At 44.5% G+C, this 19,177-nt stretch overlaps 1 protein-coding gene across 1 annotated transcript in view; it reads right to left on the reverse strand.

Moving 5' to 3' along the window:
* Positions 1 to 6,127: 6,127 nt before the first annotated feature.
* The window catches only part of LOC109893839 (sodium bicarbonate transporter-like protein 11), a 40,667-nt gene continuing 27,617 nt past the window's right edge, over positions 6,128 to 19,177 (reverse strand). The window contains 4 exon segments of the mRNA XM_031828101.1: positions 6,128 to 6,194; positions 10,061 to 10,097; positions 10,100 to 10,229; positions 12,541 to 12,736. Coding sequence (XP_031683961.1) covers positions 6,128 to 6,194; positions 10,061 to 10,097; positions 10,100 to 10,229; positions 12,541 to 12,736 — 430 coding nt within the window.

The raw sequence follows: 19,177 nt of genomic DNA on the forward strand, positions 1-19,177 counted from the left end.
TATATTTGTAAAACATCAAGACAGGCTCATGTTACTCCTTCAAAGTATATATTTGTAAAACATCAAGACAGGCTCATGTTACTCCTTCAAAGTATATATTTGTAAAACATCAAGACAGGCTCATGTTACTCCTTCAAAGTATATATTTGTAAAACATCAAGACAGGCTCATGTTACTCCTTCAAAGTATATATTTGTAAAACATCAAGACAGGCTCATGTTACTCCTTCAAAGTATATATTTGTAAAACATCAAGACAGGCTCATGTTACTCCTTCAAAGTATATATTTGTAAAACATCAAGACAGGCTCATGTTACTCCTTCAAAGTATATATTTGTAAAACATCAAGACAGGCTCATGTTACTCCTTCAAAGTATATATTTGTAAAACATCAAGACAGGCTCATGTTACTCCTTCAAAGTATATATTTGTAAAACATCAAGACAGGCTCATGTTACTCCTTCAAAGTATATATTTGTAAAACATCAAGACAGGCTCATGTTACTCCTTCAAAGTATATATTTGTAAAACATCAAGACAGGCTCATGTTACTCCTTCAAAGTATATATTTGTAAAACATCAAGACAGGCTCATGTTACTCCTTCAAAGTCAGGAACAAATGAGCACATACATTAATATTGATGAGATCCACATCGTTATTATTTATCAAAATAAACCTTTCTTAAAACATCTAAAACATGTGTATATTACTATGATATACTATATTCACAATCAAATCAATGTTAAACTATAATTCTGTTCTGTGGTGTCGCCTTACATAAATATTACTTATCTTAAGGGAGGGGGGAGAGAGAGACAGGGCGAGAGAGGGAGAGAGAGACAGGGTGAGAGAGGGAGTGAGAGACAGGGTAAGAGAGGGAGAGAGAGACAGGGCGAGAGAGGGAGTGAGAGACAGGGTAAGAGAGGGAGTGAGAGACAGGGTGAGATAGGGAGTGAGAGACAGGGCGAGAGAGGGAGTGAGAGACAGGGTAAGAGAGGGAGAGAGAGACAGGGCGAGAGAGGGAGTGAGAGACAGGGTAAGAGAGGGAGTGAGAGACAGGGTGAGATAGGGAGTGAGAGACAGGGCGAGATAGGGAGTGAGAGACAGTGCAAGAGAGGGAGAGAGAGACAGGGTGAGATAGGGAGTGAGAGACAGGGCGAGATAGGGAGTGAGAGACAGGGCGAGATAGGGAGTGAGAGACAGGGTGAGATAGGGAGTGAGAGACAGGGTGAGAGAGGAAGAGAGAGACAGGGTGAGATAGGGAGTGAGAGACAGGGTAAGAGAGGGAGAGAGAGACAGGGCGAGAGAGGGAGTGAGAGACAGGGTGAGATAGGGAGAGAGAGACAGGGCGAGAGAGGGAGTGAGTGAGGGAGTGAGAGACAGGGTGAGATAGGGAGTGAGAGACAGGGTAAGAGAGGGAGAGAGAAACAGGGCGAGAGAGGGAGAGAGAGACAGGGCGAGAGAGGGAGAGAGAGACAGGGCGAGAGAGGGAGTGAGAGACAGGGTGAGATAGGGAGTGAGAGACAGGGCGAGAGAGGGAGTGAGAGACAGGGTGAGATAGGGAGTGAGAGACAGGGCGAGAGAGGGAGTGAGAGACAGGGCGAGAGAGGGAGTGAGAGACAGGGTAAGAGAGGGAGAGAGAGACAGGGCGAGAGAGGGAGTGAGAGACAGGGTGAGATAGGGAGTGAGAGACAGGGTAAGAGAGGGAGTGAGAGACAGGGCGAGAGAGGGAGTGAGAGACAGGGTGAGATAGGGAGTGAGAGACAGGGTAAGAGAGGGAGAGAGAGACAGGGCGAGAGAGGGAGAGAGAGACAGGGCGAGAGAGGGAGAGAGAGACAGGGCGAGAGAGGGAGTGAGAGACAGGGTGAGATAGGGAGTGAGAGAGGGAGTGAGAGACAGGGTGAGATAGGGAGTGAGAGAGGGAGTGAGAGACAGGGTGAGATAGGGAGTGAGAGACAGGGTGAGAGAGGGAGAGAGAGACAGGGCAAGAGAGAGGCACAGTGCTAGAGAGAGACACAGGGCGAGAGAGACACAGGGCGAGAGAGAGAGAGACAGCGCCAGAGAGAGAGACAGGGCGAAAGAGAGAGAGACAGGGCGAAAGAGAGAGAGACAGGGCGAAAGAGATAGGGAGAGAGTGAGAGATAGGGAGAGAGAGAAAGAGAGGCAGATAGAGACAGGGCAAGAGAGAGAGACAGGGTGAGAGACAGGGCGAGAGAGAGAGCGACAGGGCGAGAGAGAGACACACAGGGCGAGAGAATGAGAGAGAGAGGGAGCGAGAGAGAGATAGGGAGAGAGTGATAGATAGGGAGAGAGTGATAGATAGGGAGAGAGGTTGTGTCTGTGTGAAGGCATGCCAATTGTTGCATTCCCACTCAGTTATATGTTTTTCTAAATGTTATCACCATATCAGAGTCACTGAGAAATCAGCACTAGAGGGAAACTGTGGCAAATCTCTGAGGTCCTACATGTCGCCAAGCCAGTCATGGCACAACCTTACATAAACAAACCAGACCAACAACAGAGAATAATACAAATGCAGGAATGGAGCTTTATGGCACTGGACTGGAGTTGTGAGATGCTGTGGAGAGAAGAGGTGGAACAGAGTTCTGGTCCTGGTTTTTGATCACATGGTGCTGGTCCAGACCTGTTCCTGCTGGTAGAGAGAGGAGACACCTAATCTGTCTGTCCATAAAGGTCCTGATGGGCACCTCTCTCTCTCTCTTTCACCTCTCCCTCCATCCCTTTGTTCCAGTGCTTCACCTGTGTGGATGGATGGAAAACAAATCACAGTCCTTTTATCCAGGAGTTGGTCTGTATCTACATGTGTTGGTCTGTGTCTGTATCTACATGTGTTGGTCTGTGTCTGTATCTACAAGTGTATCTACATGTGTAACATGTGCTGTTACATGTGTTACATGTGCTGGTCTGTTACATGTGTTGGTCTGTGTCTGTATCTACATGTGTTGGTCTGTTACATGTGTTGATCTGTGTCTGTAGTTACATGTGTTGGTCTGTGTCTGTAGTTACATGTGTTGGTCTGTGTCTGTATCTACGTGTGTTGGTCTGTGTCTGTAGTTACATGTGTTGGTATGTGTCTGTAGTTACATGTGTTGGTCTGTTACATGTACTGGTCTGTGTCTGTAGTTACATGTGTTGGTCTGTTAAATGTTTTTGTATTGTGTCTGTAGTTACATGTGTTGGTCTGTGTCTGTATCTACATGTGTTGGTCTGTGTCTGTATCTACAAGTGTATCTACATGTGTAACATGTGCTGTTACATGTGTTACATGTGTTGGTCTGTTACATCTGTTGATCTGTGTCTGTAGTTACATGTGTTGGTCTGTTACATGTGTTGGTCTGTGCCTGTAGTTACATGTGTTGGTCTGTGTCTGTAGTTACATGTGTTGGTCTGCGTCTGTAGTGACATGTGCTGGTCTGTGTCTGTAGTTACATGTGCTGGTCTGTGTCTGTAGTTACATGTGTTGGTCTGTTACATGTGTTGGTCTGTTACATGTGTTGGTCTGTGTCTGTAGTTACATGTGTTAGTCTGTTACATGTGTTGGCCTGTGTCTGTAGTTACATGTGTTGGTATGTGTCTGTAGTTGCATTTGATGGTCTGTTACATGTGTTGGTCTGTGTCTGTAGTTATGTGTGTTGGTCTGTGTCTGTAGTTGCATTTGATAGTATGCTACATGTGTTGGTCTGTGTCTGTAGTTACATGTGTTGGTCTGTGTCTGTGGTTACATGTGTTGGTCTGTGTCTGTAGTTATGTGTGTTGGTCTGTGTCTGTAGTTGCATTTGATAGTCTGCTACATGTGTTGGTATGTGTCTGTAGTTACATGTGTTGGTCTGTGTCTGTGGTTACATGTGTTGGTCTGTGTCTGTAGTTACATGTGTTGGTCTGTTACATGTGTTGGTCTGTGTTTGTAGTTACATGTGCTGGTGTGTGTCTGTAGTTACATGTGCTGGTCTGTTACATGTGTTGGTCTGTTACATGTGTTGGTCTGTGTCTGTAGTTACATGTGTTGGTCTGTTACATGTGTTGGTCTGTTACATGTGTTGGTCTGTTACATGTGTTGGTCTGTTACATGTGTTGGTCTGTTACATGTGTTGGTCTGTTACATGTGTTGGTCTGTTACATGTGTTGGTCTGTTACATGTGTTGGTCTGTTACATGTGTTGGTCTGTTACATGTGTTGGTCTGTTACATGTGCTGGTCTGTTACATGTGTTGGTCTGTGTCTGTAGTTACATGTGTTGGTCTGTTACATGTGCTGGTCTGTTACATGTGTTGGTCTGTGTCTGTAGTTACATGTGTTGGTCTGTTACATGTGTTGGTCTGTTACATGTGTTGGTCTGTTACATGTGTTGGTCTGTTACATGTGTTGGTCTGTTACATGTGTTGGTCTGTTACATGAGTTGGTCTGTTACATGTGTTGGTCTGTGTCTGTAGTTACATGTGTTGGTCTGTTACATGTGTTGGTCTGTGTCTGTAGTTACATGTGTTGGTTGTGTTACATGTGTTGGTCTGTTACATGAGTTGGTCTGTGTCTGTAGTTACACGTGTTGGCCTGTTAAATGTTTTTGTCTTGTGTCTGTAGTTACGTGTGTTGGTCTGTTAAATGTTTTATTTGTGTCTGTAGTTGCATGTGTCGGTCTGTGTCTGTAGATACATGTGTTGGTCTGTTACATGTGCTGGTCTGTGTCTGTAGTTACATGTGTTGGTCTGTTACATGTGTTGGTCTGTGTCTGGTGTTACATTTGATGCTCTGTTACATGTGTTGGTCTATGTCTGTAGTTACATTTGATGGTCTGTTACATGTGTTGGTCTGTGTCTGTAGATACATGTGTTGGTCTGTTAAATGTTTTTCTCTTGTGTCTGTAGTTGCATGTGTTGGTCTGTGTCTGTAGATACATGTGTTGGTCTGTTACATGTGTTGGTCTGTGTCTGTAGTTACATTTGATGGTCTGTTACGTGTGTTGGTCTATGTCTGTAGTTACATTTGATGGTATGTTACATGTGTTGGTCTGTGTCTGTAGATACATGTGTTGGTATGTTACATGTACTGGTCTGTGTCTGTAGTTACATGTGTTGGTCTGTGTCTGTATCTACATGTGTTGGTCTGTAGTTATGTGTGCTGGTCTGTGTCTGTAGTTACATGTGTTGGTCTGTTAAATGTTTTTGTCTTGTGTCTGTAGTTACATGTGTTGGTCTGTGTCTGTATCTACATGTGTTGGTCTGTGTCTGTAGTTATGTGTGCTGGTCTGTGTCTGTAGTTACATGTGTTGGTCTGTTAAATGTTTTTGTATTGTGTCTGTAGTTGCATGTGTTGGTCTGTGTCTGTAGTTACATGTGTTGGTCTGTGTCTGTATCTACGTGTGTTGGTCTGTGTCTGTAGTTACATGTGTTGGTCTGTGTCTGTAGTTACATGTGTTGGTCTGTTACATGTACTGGTCTGTGTCTGTAGTTACATGTGTTGGTCTGTTAAATGGTTTTGTATTGTGTCTGTAGTTACATGTGTTGGTCTGTTACATGTACTGGTCTGTGTCTGTAGTTACATGTGTTGGTCTGTTAAATGTTTTTGTATTGTGTCTGTAGTTGCATGTGTTGGTCTGTGTCTGTAGTTACATGTGTTGGTCTGTGTCTGTATCTACGTGTGTTGGTCTGTGTCTGTAGTTATGTGTGCTGGTCTGTGTCTGTAGTTACATGTGTTGGTCTGTTAAATGTTTTTGTCTTGTGTCTGTAGTTGCATGTGTTGGTCTGTGTCTGTAGTTACATGTGTTGGTCTGTGTCTGTATCTACGTGTGTTGGTCTGTGTCTGTATCTACGTGTGTTGGTCTGTGTCTTTAGTTACATGTGTTGGTCTGTGTCTGTGGTTACATGTGTTGGTCTGTTAAATGTTGTTGTATTGTGTCTGTAGTTACATGTGCTGGTCTGTGTCTGTAGTTACATGTATTGGTCTGTGTCTGTAGATACATGTGTTGGCCTGTTACATGTGCTGGTCTGTGTCTGTAGTTACACGTCTTGGTCTGTGTCTGTAGATACATGTGTTGGTCTGTTACATGTGTTGGTCTGTGTCTGTTGTTACATTTGTTGGTCTGTTAAATGTTTTTGTCTTGTGTCTGTAGTTACATGTGTTGGGCATCCATGATATCCAGGTATTTAGCCTCGATGATGTGAGGAAGAACACAGTTCCTGAAACAGGAAGAAGAATTAGTGGGAAGTCAGTTAGTGAGAAGTCAGTTAGTGTGAAGTCAGTTAGTGAGAAGTCAAATTTTTGATGATTTTAATATTCACATGAAAAAGTCCACAGACCCAGTCCAAAAGGCTTTCGGAGCCATCATCGACTAAGTGGGTTTTGTCCAACATGTATCTAATCAAAATCAAATCAAATCAAATGTATTTATATAGCCCTTCGTACATCAGCTGATATCTCAAAGTGATGGAGGAACATATTGTCTGTAGTCTACTGTACATGATGGAGGAACATGTTGTCTGTAGTCTACTGTACATGATGGAGGAACATGTTGTCTGTCTGTAGTCTACTGTACATGATGGAGGAACATATTGTCTGTCTGTAGTCTACTGTACATGATGGAGGAACATACTGTCTGTAGTCTACTGTACATGATGGAGGAACATATTGTCTGTAGTCTACTGTACATGATGGAGGAACATATTGTCTGTAGTCTACTGTACATGATGGAGGAACATATTGTCTGTAGTCTACTGTACATGATGGAGGAACATATTGTCTGTCTGTAGTCTACTGTACATGATGGAGGAACATATTGTCTGTAGTCTACTGTACATGATGGAGGAACATATTGTCTGTCTGTAGTCTACTGTACATGATGGAGGAACATATTGTCTGTAGTCTACTGTACATGATGGAGGAACATAGTGTCTGTCTGTAGTCTACTGTACATGATGGAGGAACACATTGTCTGTCTGTAGTCTACTGTACATGATGGAGGAACATATTGTCTGTAGTCTACTGTAAATGATGGAGGAACATATTGTCTGTCTGTAGTCTACTGTACATGATGGAGGAACATATTGTCTGTAGTCTACTGTACATGATGGAGGAACATATTGTCTGTCTGTAGTCTACTGTACATGATGGAGGAACATATTGTCTGTAGTCTACTGTACATGATGGAGGAACATATTGTCTGTAGTCTACTGTACATGATGGAGGAACATATTGTCTGTCTGTAGTCTACTGTACATGATGGAGGAACATATTGTCTGTCTGTAGTCTACTGTACATGATGGAGGAACATATTGTCTGTCTGTAGTCTACTGTACATGATGGAGGAACATATTGTCTGTCTGTAGTCTACTGTACATGATGGAGGAACATATTGTCTGTAGTCTACTGTACATGGAGGAACATATTGTCTGTAGTCTACTGTACATGGAGGAACATATTGTCTGTAGTCTACTGTACATGATGGAGGAACACATTGTCTGTCTGTAGTCTACTGTACATGATGGAGGAACATATTGTCTGTAGTCTACTGTACATGATGGAGGAACATATTGTCTGTAGTCTACTGTACATGGAGGAACATATTGTCTGTAGTCTACTGTACATGATGGAGGAACATAGTGTCTGTCTGTAGTCTACTGTACATGATGGAGGAACATATTGTCTGTCTGTAGTCTACTGTACATGATGGAGGAACATATTGTCTGTAGTCTACTGTACATGATGGAGGAACATATTGTCTGTCTGTAGTCTACTGTACATGATGGAGGAACATATTGTCTGTAGTCTACTGTACATGATGGAGGAACATATTGTCTGTCTGTAGTCTACTGTACATGATGGAGGAACATATTGTCTGTAGTCTACTGTACATGATGGAGGAACATATTGTCTGTCTGTAGTCTACTGTACATGATGGAGGAACATATTGTCTGTAGTCTACTGTACATGATGGAGGAACATATTGTCTGTCTGATGAAAAAGTCCACAGACCCAGTCCAAAAGGCTTTCGGAGCCATCATCGACTAAGTGGGTTTTGTCCAACATGTATCTAATCAAAATCAAATCAAATCAAATGTATTTATATAGCCCTTCGTACATCAGCTGATATCTCAAAGTGATGGAGGAACATATTGTCTGTAGTCTACTGTACATGATGGAGGAACATGTTGTCTGTAGTCTACTGTACATGATGGAGGAACATGTTGTCTGTCTGTAGTCTACTGTACATGATGGAGGAACATATTGTCTGTCTGTAGTCTACTGTACATGATGGAGGAACATACTGTCTGTAGTCTACTGTACATGATGGAGGAACATATTGTCTGTAGTCTACTGTACATGATGGAGGAACATATTGTCTGTAGTCTACTGTACATGATGGAGGAACATATTGTCTGTAGTCTACTGTACATGATGGAGGAACATATTGTCTGTCTGTAGTCTACTGTACATGATGGAGGAACATATTGTCTGTAGTCTACTGTACATGATGGAGGAACATATTGTCTGTCTGTAGTCTACTGTACATGATGGAGGAACATATTGTCTGTAGTCTACTGTACATGATGGAGGAACATAGTGTCTGTCTGTAGTCTACTGTACATGATGGAGGAACACATTGTCTGTCTGTAGTCTACTGTACATGATGGAGGAACATATTGTCTGTAGTCTACTGTAAATGATGGAGGAACATATTGTCTGTCTGTAGTCTACTGTACATGATGGAGGAACATATTGTCTGTAGTCTACTGTACATGATGGAGGAACATATTGTCTGTCTGTAGTCTACTGTACATGATGGAGGAACATATTGTCTGTAGTCTACTGTACATGATGGAGAACATATTGTCTGTAGTCTACTGTACATGATGGAGGAACATATTGTCTGTCTGTAGTCTACTGTACATGATGGAGGAACATATTGTCTGTCTGTAGTCTACTGTACATGATGGAGGAACATATTGTCTGTCTGTAGTCTACTGTACATGATGGAGAACATATTGTCTGTCTGTAGTCTACTGTTACATGATGGAGGAACATATTGTCTGTAGTCTACTGTACATGGAGGAACATATTGTCTGTAGTCTACTGTACATGATGGAGGAACACATTGTCTGTAGTCTACTGTACATGATGGAGGAACACATTGTCTGTCTGTAGTCTACTGTACATGATGGAGGAACATATTGTCTGTAGTCTACTGTACATGATGGAGGAACATATTGTCTGTAGTCTACTGTACATGGAGGGGAACATATTGTCTGTAGTCTACTGTACATGATGGAGGAACATAGTGTCTGTCTGTAGTCTACTGTACATGATGAGGAAATATTGTCTGTCTGTAGTCTACTGTACATGATGGAGGAACATATTGTCTGTAGTCTACTGTACATGATGGAGGACATATTGTCTGTCTGTAGTCTACTGTACTGATGGAGGAACATATTGTCTGTAGTCTACTGTACATGATGGAGGAACATATTGTCTGTCTGTAGTCTACTGTACATGATGGAGGAACATATTGTCTGTAGTCTACTGTACATGATGGAGGAACATATTGTCTGTCTGTAGTCTACTGTACATGATGGAGGAACATATTGTCTGTAGTCTACTGTACATGATGGAGGAACATATTGTCTGTCTGTAGTCTACTGTACATGATGGAGGAACATATTGTCTGTAGTCTACTGTACATGATGGAGGAACATATTGTCTGTAGTCTACTGTACATGATGGAGGAACATATTGTCTGTCTGTAGTCTACTGTACATGATGAAGGAACCTATTGTCTGTAGTCTACTGTACATGATGGAGGAAACATATTGTCTGTAGTCTACTGTACATGATGGAGGAACATATTGTCTGTAGTCTACTGTACATGATGGAGGAACATATTGTCTGTCTGTAGTCTACTGTACATGATGAAGGAACATATTGTCTGTAGTCTACTGTACATGATGGAGGAACATATTGTCTGTCTGTAGTCTACTGTACATGATGAAGGAACATATTGTCTGTAGTCTACTGTACATGATGGAGGAACATATTATACACTGTGTTGTACCTGATAGGTATAAGCAGTACCATAAAGAGAGGGATGCCATCTTCATGTAGGGTAGAGGGGACATGCCAAAGCCACACAGCACCAGTAGCTGCATCATCTGGAGAAACGTGAAATAGTGGATCTTCCTCTGGGGAACCTTACGGATGTAGTGGGCGGGTGGGTAGGACGTCTAGAGATAGGAGAGGGAGAAGAGAAAGAGAGAGAGAGAGAGAGAGAGAGAGAGAGAAAGAGGGAGCAGAGAGAGAGAGAGAGAGAGAGAGAGAGAGAGGGAGCAGAGAGAGAGAGAGAGAGAGAGAGCAGAGCAAAGAGAGAGGGAGCAGAGAGAGAGAGAGAGAAGAGAGAGAGCAGAGAGAGGGAGCAGAGAGAGAGGGAGAGAGAGAGAGCAGAGCAAAGAGAGAGGGAGCAGAGAGAGAGAGAGAGAGAGAGAGAGAAGAGAGAGAGAGAGAGGGAGCAGAGAGAGAGAGAGAGAGAGAAGAGAGAGAGCAGAGAGAGAGGGAGCAGAGAGAGAGAGAGAGAGAGAGCAGAGAAAGAGAGAGAGCAGAGCAAAGAGAGGGAGAGGGAGAGAGAGAGAGAGCAGAGAGAGAGAGAGAGAGAGAGAGGGAGCAGAGAGAGAGAGAGAAGAGAGAGAGTGGGAAAAGAGAGAGAGAGAGAGAGAGAGAGAGAGAGAGAGAGGTAGAAGAGAGAGAGACAGTGAGAAAGTGAGAGAGAGATAGAGAGAGAGAGAGGGAGCAGAGAGGGAGAGAGATGGAGAAGAGAGGGAGAAGAGAGAGAACAATTAACTTCTTTACTGATTTAACATCTGTTGGTCGGTGGTCTCCAAAAGATCTGCAGGTTTAAACTGTGCCTACAGGGTCCTACCGTTGTTTTGATCTGCAAAGCACTGTGGCCATTACAGTAACCCACCAAAAGCCCTGTGGCCATTACAGTAACCCACCAAAAGCCCTGAGGCCATTACAGTAACCCACCAAAAGCCCTGTGGCGAATGTGTGGCACTGCCCAAAATCACCTGTTCACACCTGCAGGGCCTTGTGGTCACTAACCTGTTCTTTAAGAAGCAGGACATTGTGGTCACTAACCTGTTCTTTAAGAAGCAGGGCATTGTGGTCACTAACCTGTTCTTTAAGAAGCAGGGCATTGGGGTCACTAACCTGTTCTTTAAGAAGCAGGGCATTGTGGTCACTAACCTGTTCTTTAAGAAGCAGGGCATTGTGGTCACTAACCTGTTCTTTAAGGAGCAGGGCATTGTGGTCACTAACCTGTTCTTTAAGGAGCAGGGCATTGTGGTCACTAACCTGTTCTTTAAGAAGCAGGGCATTGTGGTCACTAACCTGTTCTTTAAGGAGCAGGGCATTGTGGTCACTAACCTGTTCTTTAAGAAGCAGGGCATTGGGGTCACTAACCTGTTCTTTATGAAGCAGGGCATTGTGGTCACTAACCTGTTCTTTAAGAAGCAGGGCATTGTGGTCACTAACCTGTTCTTTAAGAAGCAGGGCATTGTGGTCACTAACCTGTTCTTTAAGAAGCAGGGCATTGTGGTCACTAACCTGTTCTTTAAGGAGCAGGGCATTGTGGTCACTAACCTGTTCTTTATGAAGCAGGGCATTGTGGTCACTAACCTGTTCTTTAAGGAGCAGGGCATTGTGGTCACTAACCTGTTCTTTAAGGAGCAGGGCATTGGGGTCACTAACCTGTTCTTTATGAAGCAGGGCATTGTGGTCACTAACCTGTTCTTTATGAAGCAGGGCATTGTGGTCACTAACCTGTTCTTTAAGGAGCAGGGCATTGTGGTCACTAACCTGTTCTTTAAGGAGCAGGGCATTGGGGTCACTAACCTGTTCTTTATGAAGCAGGTCATTGTGGTCACTAACCTGTTCTTTATGAAGCAGGGCATTGTGGTCACTAACCTGTTCTTTAAGAAGCAGGGCATTGTGGTCACTAACCTGTTCTTTATGAAGCAGGGCATTGTGGTCACTAACCTGTTCTTTAAGAAGCAGGGCATTGTGGTCACTAACCTGTTCTTTATGAAGCAGGGCATTGTGGTCACTAACCTGTTCTTTAAGAAGCAGGGCATTGTGGTCACTAACCTGTTCTTTAAGGAGCAGGGCATTGTGGTCACTAACCTGTTCTTTAAGGAGCAGGGCATTGGGGTCACTAACCTGTTCTTTATGAAGCAGGGCATTGTGGTCACTAACCTGTTCTTTATGAAGCAGGGCATTGTGGTCACTAACCTGTTCTTTATGAAGCAGGGCATTGTGGTCACTAACCTGTTCTTTAAGAAGCAGGGCATTGTGGTCACTAACCTGTTCTTTAAGGAGCAGGGCATTGTGGTCACTAACCTGTTCTTTATGAAGCAGGGCATTGTGGTCACTAACCTGTTCTTTATGAAGCAGGGCATTGTGGTCACTAACCTGTTCTTTATGAAGCAGGGCATTGGGGTCACTAACCTGTTCTTTAAGGAGCAGGGCATTGGGGTCACTAACCTGTTCTTTAAGGAGCAGGGCCATGCGGTCACACATCTGGTTCCCGTCTATAGATGTCAGGGCGATGTAAAGGAAGAGTCCGTAGAGGACAGGTTTGGGGATCCACTGGAGAGGAACCGGTAGCAGAAACACTGACATACCGATGAAGATGTTGGCCACTAGAGATGTTAGCCTGGTTTCCTTTACACTGACAATACTGGACACACACACACACACACACACACACAAAATAAGTCAACAGTTACTTCTGATTAAGGACACTAGTCTATCTATAACCTCTTAGAGCATGTTATAACCCACAGGACACTAGTCTATCTATAACCTCTTAGAGCATGTTATAACCCACAGGACACTAGTCTATCTATAACCTCTTAGAGCATGTTATAACCCACAGGACACTAGTCTATCTATAACCTCTTAGACGTGTGTCCTGTGGGTTATAACATGCTCTATCGATAACCTCTTAGAACATGTTATAACCCACAGGACACTAGTCTAAGAGGTTAACAGGTCACACGTGGCATACTGCGAAAGGGTATGAAAGAGAATGATCTATGACAAAGGATGGTCAATGGCAGAGTCTGGTCTATGACAAAGGATGGTCTATGGCAGAGTCTGGTCTATGGCAGAGGACGGTCTATGACAGAGTCTGGTCTATGGCAGAGTCTGGTCTATGACAGAGGATGGTCTATGGCAGAGGACGGTCTATGGCAGAGGACGGTCTATGGCAGAGGACGGTCTATGACAGAGTCTGGTCTATGACAGAGGACAGTCTATGACAGAGGACAGTCTATGACAGAGTCTGGTCTATGACAGAGGATGGTCTATGACAGAGGACGGTCTATGACAGAGTCTGGTCTATGACAGAGTCTGGTCTATGACAGAGGATGGTCTATGGTCTCAGGGGATACAGCTGTCTTCAATTACAGACTCCTGCAGCCTCTTTACCTCCATCTACAGTCACATACCTCTTTACCTCCACATACAGTCACTTACCTCCACCTACAGTCACATACCTCTTTACCTCCATCTACAGTCACATACCTCTTTACCTCCACATACAGTCACTTACCTCCACCTACAGTCACATACCTCTTTACCTCCACCTACAGTCACATACCTCTTTACCTCCACCTAAAGTACCATACCTCTTTACCTCCACCTACAGTCACATACCTCTTTACCTCCACCTGCAGTAGTGGGTAGGCAGGTAAGTTAGGAGAGGGTAGGTTTGGTAAGTAGTGGGTAGGCAGGTAAGGTAGGAGAGGGTAGGTTAGGTAAGTAGTGGGTAGGCAGGTAAGGTGGGAGAGTGTAGGTTAGGTAAGTAGTGGATAAGCAGGTAAGGTAGGTAGGAGAGGGTAGGTTAGGTAAGTAGTGGGTAGGCAGGTAAGGTAGAAGAGGGTAGGTTAGGTAAGTAGTGGTAGGCAGGTAAGGTAGGAGAGGGTAGGTTAGGTAAGTAGTGGGTAGGTAGGTAAGGTAGGAGAGGGTAGGTTAGGTAAGTAGTGGGTAGGCAGGTAAGGTAGGAGAGGGTAGGTTAGGTAAGTAGTGGGTAGGCAGGTAAGGTAGGAAAGGGGACTAAAACTTTTACTTTCTTTGATTTGGTTCTGTCCAGCCCCTTTTTCCCACATTACCGTGTAAGGAAATAAATTCCCAGTAAACGGTGATATTCTCTGCCTCTGTCATCCTTACCCGTACCTACAGTTCCATACCTCTTTACCTCCACCTACAGTTCCATACCTCTTTACCTCCACCTACAGTTCCATACCTCTTTACCTCCACCTACAGTTCCATACCTCTTTACCTCCACCTACAGTCACATACCTCTATACCTCCACCTACAGTCCCATACCTCTTTACCTCCACCTACAGTTCCATACCTCTTTACCTCCACCTACAGTTCCATACCTCTTTACCTCCACCTACAGTTCCATACCTCTTTACCTCCACCTACAGTCACATACCTCTTTACCTCCACCTACAGTTCCATACCTCTTTACCTCCACCTACAGTCACATACCTCTATACCTCCCCCTACAGTCCCACACCTCTTTACCTCCACCTACAGTGCCATACCTCTATACCTCCCCCTACAGTCCCATACCTCTTTACCTCCACCTACAGTCCCATACCTCTATACCTCCCCTTACAGTCCCATACCTCTTTACCTACCTCCACCTACAGTCCCATACCTCTATACCTCCCCCTACAGTTCCATACCTCTTTACCTCCACCTACAGTTCCATACCTCTTTACCTCCACCTACAGTCACATATCTCTATACCTCCATCTGGAGTCACATACCTCTTTACCTCCACCTACAGCCACTTACCTCCATCTACAGTCACATACCTATTTACCTCCACCTACAGTCACATACCTCTATACCTCAACCTGGAGTCACATACCTCTTTACCTCCACCTGGAGTCACATACCTCTTTACCTCCACCTACAGTCCCATACCTCTTTACCTCCACCTACAGTCCCATACCTCTTTACCTTCACCTACAGTCACATACCTCTTTACCTCCACCTACAGTCCAATACCTCTTTACCTCCACCTACAGTCACATACCTCTTTACCTCCATCTACAGTCCCATACCTCTTTACCTCCACCTGGAGTCACATACCTCTTTACCTCCACATACAGTCACTTACCTCCACCTACAGTCACATACCTCTTTACCTCCACCTAAAGTACCATACCTCTTTACCTCCACCTACAGTCACATACCTCTTTACCTCCACCTACAGTCACATACCTCTTTACCTCCACCTACAGTCCCTTATCTCTTTCCCTCCACCTATAGTCCCATACCTCTTTCCCTCCACCTACAGTCCCTTACCTCTTTACCTCCACCTAGTCACATACCTCTTTACCTCCACCTACAGTCACACACCTCTTTCCCTCCACCTACATTCACATTCACATACTTCTTTCCCTCCACCTACAGTCCCATACCTCTTTCCCTCCACCTACAGTCCCATACCTCTTTACCTCCACCTACAGTCCAATACCTCTTTACCTCCACCTACAGTCCCATACCTCTTTACCTCCACCTACAGTCCAATACCTCTTTACTTCCACCTACAGTCCCATACCTCTTTACTTCCACCTACAGTCCCATACCTCTTTACTTCCACCTACAGTCCCATACCTTTTTCACTCCACGGGGAGTTGAGTGTAGCAGGGTGTTCCCTCTTCACAGAGGTGTAACATAATGGGGGCTCATCCGGGGTCATTCCATTAAACCCACCAGACCCTGGTGCTCTGAGCTCTCTGTGATTGGTGATTGAGGTGCGATGGTGGGTTGTGAGTTTGGGGGACTTGTTTAGTTTGTGTGTTCAGTAGACTGCAGTGTACAAAATGGCTGCCTCAGCCATCTCCCAGTTATTGAAGCGCCCTCTGTTGATTGGTTGGCTGAGGAAAGTAGACCTTTTAGCTGTAGCTGACCATTATGGTCTCTTAGTCCCTGAGAAAGCCCTAAAGGCTGAGCTTGTGTTACAAGTCAGGGAGGGTTTTAGGAGAAAAATAATTTTCTTGTTGAAAGATGACAAGAGGGGGTCTTCAGGAGACGGTAGACCTTCCGATGCCAAGTCAGAGGACGGCGTGGAGGAAGGGGTTGCTCGTACCCCCTTTACATTGCCCCGATTTGACCCTTTATTTCTGCTTCGGGTCATTCAGACAGCTTTAGGATAGTCCTCGTTGAGGAAGATTCATCTCAAGTTGGGCTTGTCACCTGGGCCGGTGGTGGGTTTTTACGTCCTGTGGGCGCACTCCACCTGAATCTTCCTGTGCTTCAATTTCTCAGAGATCATTTCCCTCACTTTGTCCTCAGACTCCGTCCAGGTCTCATGTGGAGATTCTGCTATTCTGTCCACAACCATGTTGTTCCACCTTGATCGTCCCTTGACTGATTTATCTGTCATTGTTATCATGGATTCACACACCGAACTGATTTCCTCTCTCAATGACTTAGAGAGATTGCTGTCAACTTGCCGTTCTCCTGTTTCAACTCATTCAGCTGACCTACAAACTGTTCTTCAGGTCCTGGACCTCTCTTGTCCCGGTTGTCTTTTATTAGTTGAATCCACCAATATTTGGACACTTGTAGAACTGCTTGTAGAACTCTTTGTGTTTGTTTAAAATAACCTTTACCTGTGATCGAGAGACACCACTGTCCTCAATGGTAATCCCGCCGGCTTTCGTCTTTGTCATGGTAGCTAGCAACGTACAGTACCACTCAAAAGTTTGGACACACCTGCTCATTTAAGGGGTTTTCTTTATTTTTACTGTTTTCTACATTGTAGAATAATAGTGAAGACATCCAAACTATGAAATAACATATGGAATTGTGTAGTTACGAAACAAAATGTTAAACAAATCAAAATATACTTCATATTTTAGATTCTTTAAAGTAGCCACCGTTTGCCTTGATGACAGCTTTGCACACTCTTGGCATTCTCTCAACCAGCTTCACCTGGAATGCTTTTCCAACAGTCTTGAAGGAGTTCCCCCTTATGCTGAGCACTTGTTGGCTGATTTTCCTTCACTTTGTGGTCCAATTAATCCCAAACCATGTAAATTGTGTAGAGGTATTCCATCACTCTCCTTCTTGGTCAAATAGCCCTTACCCTGGAGGTGTGTTGGGTCATTGTCCTGTTGAAAAACAAATGATAGTCCCACTAAGCGCAAAGCAGATGAGATGGCGTATCGCTGCTGAATGCTGTGGTAGCCATGCTGGTTAAGTGTGCCTTGAATTCTAAATAAATCACAGACTGTGTCGCCAGCAAAGTACCCCCACAACATCACAATTCCTCCTCCGTGCTTCACAGTGGGAACCAGACATGTGGAGATCATCCGTTCACCTACTTTGAGTCTCACAAAAACACGGCGGTTGGAACCGAAAATCTCCAATTTGGACTCCAGACCAAAGGACACTTTTCCACCGGACTAATATCCATTGCTCTTGTTTCTTGGCCCAAGCAAGTGTCTTCTTGTTATTGGTGTCCATTAGTAGTGATTTCTTTGCAGCAATTCGACCATGGAGGCCTGATTCACACAGTCTCCTCTGAAAAGTTGATGTGCTCAAGAACATTAACCTTAATGCCTGCCTAAATGCCTAAACCTGCCTAAATGACTCGTAGCACTCACATCTGTAGCCATGACGTGCTTTGAAAGGCTGGTCATGGTTCACATCAACACCATTATCCCAGAAACCCTAGACCCACTCCAATTTGCGTACTGCCCCAACAGATCCACAGATAATGTAATCTCTATTGCACTCCACACTGCCCTTTCTCACCTGGACAAAAGGAACACCTATCTGAGAATGCTATTCATTGACTACAGCTCAGCGTTCAACACCATAGTGCCTTCAAAGCACATCACTAAGCTAAGGACCATGGGACTAAACATCTCCCTCTGCAACTGTATCCTGGACTTCCTGACGGGCTCCCCCCAGATGGTGAGGGTAGGTAACAACACATCCGGCACGCTGATCCACAACACGGGGGCCCCTCAGGGGTGTGTGCTCAGTCCCTTCCTCTACTCCCTGTTCACTAATGACTGCACCGCCAGGTACGACTCCAACACCATCATTAAGTTTGCCGATGACACAACAGTGGTAGGCCTTAATCACAGACAATGACAAGACAGTGTATAGGGATGATGTCAGAGACCTGGCTGTGTGGTTCTAGGACAACAACCTCTCCCTTAACGTGATCAAGACAAAGGAGATGATTGTGGACTACAGGAAAAGGAGGACTGAGCAGCCCCCATTCTCATTGATGGAGTTGAGCAGGTTGAGAGCTTCAAGTTCCTTGGTGTCCACATCACAAACAAACTAATATGACCTGCTAGAGCTGCCCCGGTCAACTGTAAGTGCTGTTGTTGTGAAGTGGAAATGTCTTGGAGGAACAGGCTCGGTCGCGAAATGGTAGGCCGCACAAGCTCACAGAATGGGATAGCCGAGTGATGAAGCACATTGGGCTGTTTTTCATGGTTCGGGCCTCTTAGTTCCAGTGAAGGAAAATCTTAACATTACAGCAAACATGTTTATTGTTCGCCAAAAAGCATGTGGGAGACTCCCCAAACATATGGAAGAAGGTACTCTGGTCAGATGAGATTAAAATTGAGCTTATTGGCCATCAAGGAAAATGCTATGTCTGGCACAAACCCAACACCTCACCACGAGAACAACATCCCCACAGTGAAGCATGGTGGTGGCAGCATCAGAATATTTTTCATCGGCAGGGACTGGGAAACTGGTCAGAAATGAAGGATGGCGCTAAATACAGGGACATTCAGCCTTTCAGCCTGCCTTGTTTCAGCCTTCCAGAGATTTGAGACTGGGACGGAGGTTCACCTTCCAGCTGGACAATGACCCTAAGCATACTGCTAAAGCAACACTCGAGTGGTTTAAGAGGAAACATTTACATGTCTTGGAATGGCCTAGTCAAATCCCAGACCTCATTCCAATTGAGAATCTGTTGTATGACTTAAAGATGGCTGTACACCAGCGGAACCCATCCAACTTGAAGGTGCTGGAGCAGTTTTGCCTTGAAGAATGGGCAAAAATCCCAGTGGCTAGATGTGCCAAGCTTATAGAGACATACCCCAAGAGACTTGCAGCTGT

The sequence above is a fragment of the Oncorhynchus kisutch genome, linkage group LG7 (genome assembly GCF_002021735.2).
Source record: "Oncorhynchus kisutch isolate 150728-3 linkage group LG7, Okis_V2, whole genome shotgun sequence".
Taxonomy (NCBI): Eukaryota; Metazoa; Chordata; class Actinopteri; order Salmoniformes; family Salmonidae; genus Oncorhynchus; species Oncorhynchus kisutch.